At 38.3% G+C, this 9896-nt stretch overlaps 1 protein-coding gene across 1 annotated transcript in view; it reads right to left on the bottom strand.

Moving 5' to 3' along the window:
* The window catches only part of LOC103596496 (chromosome unknown open reading frame, human CXorf58), a 28912-nt gene that overhangs the window by 18741 nt on the left and 275 nt on the right, over positions 1–9896 (bottom strand). Inside the window, exons 2-6 of the mRNA XM_008580137.1 lie at positions 9525–9758; positions 7364–7499; positions 6212–6302; positions 4163–4257; positions 3666–3777 (exon numbers count right to left, since the gene is read on the bottom strand). Coding sequence (XP_008578359.1) covers positions 3666–3777; positions 4163–4257; positions 6212–6302; positions 7364–7499; positions 9525–9758 — 668 coding nt within the window. The remainder of the gene's footprint in view (positions 1–3665; positions 3778–4162; positions 4258–6211; positions 6303–7363; positions 7500–9524; positions 9759–9896) is intronic.

The following is a 9896-nucleotide window of genomic DNA, read 5'->3' as shown; positions in this document are numbered from 1 at the left end:
TTTTTCCTTTCTTCCTGCCTATTCCTCCCTTTTGGAATGGGAATATTGCAGCTGTCCCAGAACTGTAAGCTAAATAAACCTCTTTCCTTTATAAATTACCCAGTCTCAGGTATTTCTGTTATAGCAACACAAAATGGACTAAAACAAATGGCTGTGGTGTTCTTTCTCAGACATGTGGCACATATGGCCAGATTCAGGAAAGTCCTCGATAGGAAAGAAGAACCTAGCCCCTGGGGAAAAGAACGGGCAAAAACTAGACAAAGATTCCAGGATACCAGCCAGTCAGAGGAGGATTCAAGAGGCACATTCTGTTCTTAGTGGGTCACTCAAAGGGTCAAAGGGGGGCATCTCTTCCCCTGATACTCAGCATCACTGTAGCTCAGGAGCCCCCACAGCCCTGTGGCTACTTGCTAGCCCAGATCCACACTTGGGCTTGTAATGTTACTCTACTATCTCAAGTCACTTCCCCGTCCCTGCTGGAAATCCTCACTCGTGAAGGTAGTAATAACTGGTATCAGTGCACTGGAACAGTTTCTTGGTTTGGAACAGTTCAATTGTATATAGGCTCAGAATAAATAAAACCACCATAACTGCTGGGGTTGTTTCAACCTTGAAATGTGCACAGTACAGTGGAAATACAGAGAAGTGTTGAGTCTCAGTCATGCCCCTGCTAAGTCTCTCCAAGTTCCAGCTTCCTCGGAGGCAAAATGGGAATAATATGTACCTCACCAGAGTTACTGGAGGGCCATGTAAGAGAATGTGTATGCTCATGTTTAGTGTAGTTCCTGACTCTCAGGAGTGGCTAAGAACAGGGACTTTGGAGTCAGGCCAACTGGGTCTTGATCTCACTACCTTCACTTTCTAGTTGTAAGACCTTAGGCAAGTTACTTAGTCTTTTTAAAATGAGGATAATAACAGAATATACATTATAGTGTTTATGAGAATTAAATGAAATAATGCATATAAAATGTTTAAGATCATACTTGATAGAAAGTGCTCAATAAGGGCAGCCATTATCAGTAATAATGTGTTTTTTAAAATGTATAAATGCTCAATTCTCAAAAGGACAGAGATTTTCAATTTAAAATAATAGTTGCTGGATGCCAACAGTTAAGACTTATCAATTACCCAGAAGTGTTGCAGGCCAAGAGGGTGGAGGACACTTTTAGGACAGTGCTTTCAAACTGCATAGTGCCTAGGATCACCTGGAGGCCTTGTTAAAATGCAGATGCTGACTCAGTGGGTCTGGGGTAGGACCTGAGATTCTATATTTCTAACAAGCTCAGCAGATGCCAGTATGGGATGCCAGTGCTATGTGGCTACAAACCATACTTTGAATAACAAGGCTTTAGTATATTCTCTGGTGGATCATTGACAGTGACAACCCTCTGTAAATAAACACTGCTCAGAAAATAGATCATCAAAGTAGGCAACGATATCTTTTTTATGCATGGCTATGCAATTGTTCTGGCACCATTTGAACTGCCTTGGCACCTCTGATGAAAATCAATTGATCATCTATGTGTGGGTCTGTTTCTGAATTCTCTGTTTTCTCCTGTTGATCTACGTATCTATCTTTATGCCATCACTGCACTGTCCTGATTACCGCAGCTTTACAAGCCTTAAAATCATGTAATGCAATTCCTTTAATTTTGTTCTTCTTCTCCAAAGAGTTATTCTATTAATGTATTATTTTTGCTTTTTGTTTTCTGTGAATATGTGAGAAATGCAGTTGGAAAATAAGGAAATGAAACCAGAAATGGAAATAGGAAGGAGAGAAAAGACAGAATGACAACGAAAAAATCCTTTATAAGTGAACTTAGACTAAACATCTTAATGGACTAAAACTAATTTCTTTCATGTTAAGAAATAAGTAAACTTATAAAAGTTGGATGAGTTTGCTAAAGACATAATACGTATGTTCAAAGAGCAAAGGAGTTGAGAAAAATTCCACTTTTACAAGTTTTCTATCAACCACGAGTCCAAGTGTTACCAGTTTGTTTTAAAGCTGAACTAAAGAGAAAAAGGAATCCTAATCTGTTCTCTTGAAGTTGGGTATGTTCTGATCATTTAAAACCATTATAACATTTAGACAAAAACTCAAGTTGAATAGCATTATCACATTTTTATAATAAGAACAGGCAAAATTTTTAAATCTCTTTGAGTGTAAATGTTCATGGGAAAAAAGGAAGGAAACACAGCAAACTATTAACAGTGATTATGCCAGAAGAGTGAAAGCACAGAAAAGAAAGGCACAAATGCATACAGGCCAGCTGCTAAGAAAAAAGAAAGAAAAAAAGGCATAAAGGCATATTTTCTTTTTATATCTCTGGGCTATTTCCATTTTTTTAACAGCTATTTCATAATTTAAACAAAATTTTACGTTATTATACAGCATTCTAATGTATTTTAATATATACACAGTGATTTCCAGTTACTGCCTCTAAGGTTCTCATCTTCTCACGCCTGGGCACAGCAGGGGCCAGCAGGTGCAGACTCAGGAGAATTTCAGTTCCTGGAAAAGCCCCATTATATAACCTCAGAAAAGAAACAGTTGATGATATCTTATAGGGACAACTATAAACTTATTCTGTAGCTAAATATGGTATCAATTTATCCCTTAAATGTAGGATAAACATATACTTTTGCATTTGAAGTCAATCTATATAAACGAACAAATGTTAACGTTTTTGAAATACCATATTCCATAATGGAAACTCTGTAGTTCACTTGATATACTTCTGAAACAGAGTTAAAATTTTCTCTAGTATTGCCCAAGAACACAGAGAAAAGCATTCCTTTTCCTTGTAATATTCTGCAGAGAGTCAATGCTGCACACGCTGGGTCTGATCAGAAACTGCCAGGCTGTGTGGTCTTCTCTCCAGAATACATGCTAGAACTCATGATTTAAGGTGGGCCATACTTTTTGTTTAAAATATTTCCAGAAGAGAGATCTTGCTGTGGTTACAGGAAAATAACCTTTGATGTGTGATTTATAAAAGGCTAAATTAAGAATATCCACCTTTTTTACTCAATTACAGTCATGTATAAGGGCCAAAGGAATAAAACCTCTGCTGTAGATACTTGCAATTAAACCCATGGTTGATAGACCAGCAGCAGCCACATTTCAAGATCCCCAAGTGATTCCTATACTGTAGACATAATTATGGTGAATATTCATGAAACTTAAAATGATGTTGATATCATGTAAAAAATAATAAGAAGAAACAGTTGATGAGAATTCATGTAAAAAAGAATATTTAAAAATGCATTTTCAACAGCATAGGCCAGCACGTTTTTTCTAAATATGCTACCAGAATAGAAACAAAACAATAAAATTCCATTAAAACAAATAAAATTGCATCAAACATTCTCTATATTACGAAAGCCCTAACCAAAAGGCTGCTTTAGTCCATTAACAAACCAAGATTTTAATACAAAAGAAAACTGATGAATATTTTCTAGAGCCTTATATAAGTAAGCCATTCCAAATGATTTTTACCTAATAAATGGAGCCACTTTGAAACACAGTGCTTAAAAAAAAAAAAAAACACTACCTGCCTGGGGAACTGTTCAATGGTGAAATAACTTAGTCTGTATAAATTGAATGCAATTCAGATATTAAGAAGGTAAATTAACATAAAATGCACATCATAAAACATTACCTCACTTGATGGCTTTAACAAATTTTTTCCACTAAAATACTTGTAACCACGGCCTTCAGTTTGAAGAAAAATTTTAAACACGATGAGAGGTGGAAATGTTTCACCACTAAGTCTGAAATAAAGACCATAAGATAGTCATTTGGCATCAGGTTTTGGGCTCATATAGTTTTTTGCATGCAGGGTAAAGGCTATGCCAGGAGCATATAAAGAACTGGTAATGAAATGAATCACAGAGGATGAAAGACCCGCACTTTGGTGTGCTCACGTTTATTCTCATACTGTGTCGGACTGGACATGGAATGGGACATGAGAGCTACTCTTATGGCAACTTTTAGCCAAAGAGCCATGTCTTAGTTTCTTCACCTAACAAACGTAAACAAGGGCAACACATTTACTTTATAATTATATCCCAAGAAGTTAAAAGGATTAAAAAAATTTCTATGATTTCTTCATATTAACTAAGTACTTCTTGAAATAAATCAGCATAGATACATTACCTGAATCTGACTTTACACTTCATGCTAGGATCTTTAATAAGCTCGGCCTCTAAGGGGCTTACTTTCTTCAGTATTTCATGTGTCACAGAATGTTCCTGAAATAGATGATGGTGCTGTAAATGAAAAGTGGTGCCCTGCCCAGACACAATGAACCGACTATAACAGAGGCAGCATGGTAAAGTGAACAGTACACTGGACTTGGAGTTCTAAGGAGGTGAGTTCTTGTCTTGGCCCCTCCACTTATCATTTGTGTAGCCCTGAGTCAGTTATTTAATCATTTTGGCTCCAAGTTTGGGTATCTGTCCTTTCTTGAGACTGCAGGCACTGTTCTTTCCCTAGGACACAATTTTCTCAATATATTGTGATTACCTATCAACCTGTCTGTGTCTCCCACTAGACTGCAAGCTTCATGAAGGTAGTGGCGATGTCCTTTCTCTTTACCACTACTATATTCCTAGCATCTAGTACGGTGCCTAGAATACAGTAGATGCTTAACAAATATTTGATGTTGAATGAATCACTGTGACAATGATAATAGTAATAACTTACTAGCTTTTAAGCACCTTTTATGTACCACATGCTATGTTAGGTGCCTTATGTAACCTCATTTAATCCTTACAACAGCAATATTACTAGAAGATTATCATTCCCGTTTTACAAATGAGAAAGCCAAGGCTCAGGGAGGTTTTGTAACTTATACCAAGGCATACAGGTAGCAAATAAGAAGCCAGCATTCATACTTAGATCTGTTTGACTCTAAAGCCCCCATTCTTTGCCCCAAACAACCCCACCCAACCTTTATGCCTATGATGATCACACAAAAAAAGTACACTAAAGGGCTTTTATTTTTTTATTATTTTTTTATTATTTAAAAGATGACCGCTAAGGGGATCTTAACCCTTGACTTGGTGTTGTCAGCACCACGCTCTCCCAAGTGAGCAAACCGGCCATCCCTATATAGGGATCCGAACCCATGGCCTTGGTGTTATCAGCACCACACTCTCCCACGTGAGCCACAGGCTGGCTCTACTAAAAGGTTTTTAAAAAGACGAGGCATTATTAACGTAAGGTATTAACTTGAAGCATTAGGATAACAGATGAAGAAAGAATTAATTTCCTTCTTTCTGTTACTAAAAGAGTCTAAAATTACAACAAAACCAATACTATGATAATTAAATACAAGTTCCACATACAGAAACAATGGACAATGGACCTGAAATATCAAGAGTTTAACTGGGTGAGTTTTCTGTAAGGCATTCTGCTTTAACCGACATCAGAAATGGGCCTGTGGGTCAGATGGTGAAGAAGTGTACACATTGCTCAGACTTTATTTTTTCAGAGGTACTAAAATTCCCTTTAATGTGACTATCGCTAATAACAGACCACTGGAATTATGGGTTTTTTTGTTAAGAGAATATTTGGTACTATACCAAGGAAGGCTTAATACTCTGCTGGGGCTGCCAGAGTCGGGGTTTTATTTTGGGGGGGGATATGCATCTCTTTTTGTTTTTGTTTTTTAGTTAAATAGGATCATATTCTTCATACTGTTTCACACTTGCCTTTTTCACTAACGGGTTACCTTGATTTATCTTTCTAATGCTGCAAGATTTAACACTATGAAAGTAGCAATACTTATTTAACCAGCATTCTATCAATGGATATTATACGGTTTACTTTCTTTGCTGTTACAAAAAATGCTGCAATACAATTGTACATATATTGTAGAAGGATCTCTAAAAGTGAAATTGCTGGGTGGAAGGTAAGGGCACTTTTAATTCAGAGATTTTTATTGTTAGAAGATCATTGTCTAACAAAACAAATAACAGTATATTAATTTCAGGAAAAGAAATAACAATCATCCACATTAAAAATAAATCCAGAAATATTCATTTAGGGCTAACAAAGGAAGCAATTCCAAAACCCCATGCAGTATTATTAGATCCAAATAGAAGAGATAAGGAAGGTTTTCTATTCTATCTTTAATTAACAGATCTTTTAGCTTGATAAGTAAGTAAATCTGTCAGAGAAAACAAAAAGCAAAATACATACCGCTGCACATACTGTGTGCTTTAGGAGCTGAAATATTATTTTGTCCATATGACATAACCAAGCTCTCTGTATTATTTGAGCTGCAATGTCTCTATTAATTTTAAGAGAAAAAAAGAGGTTAATGTTTATGAAGTAGTTTTCATTTTCCTAAAATCTTGGAACACTCTCAATTTATGCTTCCTCTTCCTGCACTTTCCCATCCTCCACTCTAAGACTGACCTAATGAGGAACATTTGGATGTGGTAATTGGAACTGGTCATTTACAGAATGTAGTCAGAATGAGGATATGAAATACTTGAGAATATTTCCCTGGAGACTGAAAAAAAAAAAGTCCTGGCTAAAATTTTATTATCAAAAGGCATATATATTATAAATTTATCATTAAGAGGCATATACATTATAAATAAAAAGTTTGAGGAGACAAACTTGCTTTCTAAAAACATCCATGACCTAAAAATGATTCAGTTTCAGTTAGTTTTTAAAAACACTGTCCAACTAGTTCAAATGCTATGAAAACGGAATTTGGAATAGTTGAAGTTACAGGAGGCCCAGTTCTCTTCTGGGGGCAGATGACTATGCCCTAGAAAAAGAAACTCCCTTCTCTGATCTTTGCAAAAACCAGGCTCATCCCGGTTAGGTCAGAGAATTATTCTACTTTTGATCACGTCCCAGTACTGGCAGACTGTGAGGGTCTCTCTCTCCACCTCTCCCACCTCTCCCAGGGCTAGGTGCAAAAAGAGATCCTCCTGTATAATGTCCCTGTTGGCTGCAAACTGCAGACTACAAAATGCAGAGAAGAAAAGGCCTGAAGTATGGAAACAAACCTTTGAATCCTAGCTGATGCCATTTATAAGCTGTTTAACCTTCTGCAAGTCACTTACCTTCTCCCAGTTGCTGTTTCCTCATTTATAAAATATAATAATAAAACTGTCTCACAAGGTCGTATCAGGATCAAATAGACATGTGTTAACATGCTTTGTAAATTACAAAGTACTACAACTATAATAATTATTAGTCTATTTATAAGTAATTTTAAAACACAAAAAACCCTCTGATTTACAAAACAAGAAGTGTTGGAAGTTATCTGGGTAAATACTGTTTGGAAACTGTCCAGCTGTAAAAAATGACACAAGACAAAAGACAGGTACTTACCGTTTTGTTGTTTTTGTCTTTGCAGTATTTGCCAGTTGTACTTTGTGGCCTTTTCCTGGGTGTTGATTATCTGATTTTGGAACACCAGTACCAGTTGCATTTGAGGAACGATTCATTTTCTTTACAATGAAGTAATCTGCAAGTACATAAATTAAGCCTTTGAGGTCATAATCTACATTATTACACTGTATGGACTAGACTCAAATGCCATATGACTGTTGTGCTAATTCCAGAACCCTTTAAAAAGGAAGGCATCGTGAATCTCTCAATGTTGCTTACAGTTTACATTCTTTGTATACTAAAAATATTACGTGGTATGTGGGAAAGACAAGAGGATCTATCCATAGCCTTCTAACTGGTCTGTCTCCAGTCTCTTCCTCCCCCTATTCATTCTCCACACTGTTGCTGGAGTTAACTTTTTAGAGCAATAATTCAATCTTATCCCTCCCCGCTGTCACTCCAACAAATTCATTGAAGGCAGGAGGCATCTTGCTAACTATGGAATCCCCAGTGCCTGGCAGAGTGGAGGGTTTCTACATGCTTGTCTGAAAACCTTTCATGCCAGTTTTATGACCAAATAGCTGTGAGACTTTGGGCAAGTCACTTAACCTCTCAGTGGTTCAGTTCCCTCCTTGGTAAAATGAGAGGGTGTGTACTAAATTATCTGATTCCACCTCTAACTTTCTTTGAAGCATTACTCCAATGTGGATGCAGCTCCCAAATTCTCAGTCACTGCTTAGTCTCTTCTACTAAACCAGGGGCCCTTTATCTTTTCTTTTGGTGCCATGGACCCCTATGGACAGATCCCTTCTAATAACTATGTTTTTAAAATGCAAAACATAAAATACATAGGATTACCAAGGACTCCAATTATACTGAAATCGTCAAAATATTTTTAAAAACAAAATTATAGTAATATGTCTTCTTTGTGCATTAAATATCTAATAACTACTGAACTTTTGAAGCAGCAATGAGCATAGATATTTCAAGATATCTGCCATGACTGTAATGTGATATAAAAAGTATCTGTGTTTTCTATTGATGACAAAGTCACAGATACTACTAACATTACTGTGGTTTGTTGCCTACACTAAATTGAAAGAAACACTAAAGTTCAGTTACAGGTTAGTGAAAACGAATTGTCATTTTTTTCCCATCCAAGTTCACATACCTCCTAAATTAAGAACTCCTGCCCTAAGTTATCACTATGCTTCATGCTTTTATATATGTGCGATGTCACATTACTGATGGAGAGCATTCAGAGTCTGTTCAATATTTCTCCTTAGGGATGGAGATGGGGATGGTGATGGCTTGAAATATACAATTCTCTTGAGAAAGAGAAAAGAAGCCCTTAACATCTAGGAGCTGACCTGGTACTTACAGCTGGGCATTGGTATTACTCTGCTTCCTAACAACACCCAGTCCAGAGCAAAGCCCTGCTTCCTTGAACTCGCCCCCCAAATCACCCAACCAAAGCCCAAATCCTATGACAAATCTAACTCTCTTACTGAAATGCCCCACTGTTTCCCCAGATGTGCATTTTTCTCGCAGCAGTGAGAATCCCAACTTCTTCAACTACAGGTGTGCTCCTAGTGGTCTTTGTCTGGAGGACAGCGACACACCTCTGCACAAATCCCAAAATCTTCCGCATGCCCACCTGGATGGGGTTTGCATTTTCTATTCGGTTAGGACAGAAAAATAGAATGAACTACAAAATACAACTTCCCTATGAGACAGTGCAACAATTGTTTAGGTTAGAGCACAGGCTTCAAAGGCAAACTACCTAGGTTTGGATCCTGGCTTCCCACTTTCTGTGTGTGGCCTTGTACAAATTACTTAACTTCTCTATGCCTCAGTTTCTTCATCTATAGATTTGGAACAATAATCTTCGGTTTGTCAGAAAGATTAAATATGTGTAAGAAGCTTGGATCAGAGCTGCGCACATAGTAATCCCTTACACTAGTGCTTGCTATTCTTGTTAATAAGATAATTATTACCATTATTACTTACTTCTACAAGTATTAAGGGGTAAACATTCGATTCCCAGGGATGGGTTTATGCTTAAGTATTTTAAAACAAAAAACAAAAAAATGCCAGAGCCCTTCGCGACTAAAGACGTGGCAAATTAGTTAAATTTAAAACCTGAGAAACGTCTATAAACCTTCAGTGCGGCCGATCCAGGGCCGTAATCGGCGGCTTCCGGTTGTGAAGATTTGCAGCTGCCCGAGATCCGCCGAGCGCCCCCGCCCGGGCGGCCTCAGCGCACAGGATTCCCAGCCCACGCCGTTGGGCGCCCTTCGTTGGCGGCGAAGGCAGATTCCCAGCGGCGCGCGGCACCTGGCCCCTCCTTCCTCGTGCCTCCGCGTGCCGCCCACACAGAACCGGCGCTTTCTTGCTGCCTAGCAACCACCGGCGCAGGGGCGGAGCCTCCCGGAGGGCGGGGCTTGCGCTCGCCCGCCGCCCGGGGCGCCACGCGCCGCCGCTCAGCGCCACCGCTTCCAGCCCGGGGCGGGTGAACTAAGCCTTGGCTGCG

The sequence above is a fragment of the Galeopterus variegatus genome, unplaced genomic scaffold, assembly GCF_000696425.1.
Source record: "Galeopterus variegatus unplaced genomic scaffold, G_variegatus-3.0.2 Scaffold2032, whole genome shotgun sequence".
Classification (NCBI taxonomy): Eukaryota; Metazoa; Chordata; class Mammalia; order Dermoptera; family Cynocephalidae; genus Galeopterus; species Galeopterus variegatus.
This window is presented reverse-complemented; position numbering and strand designations above follow the sequence as displayed.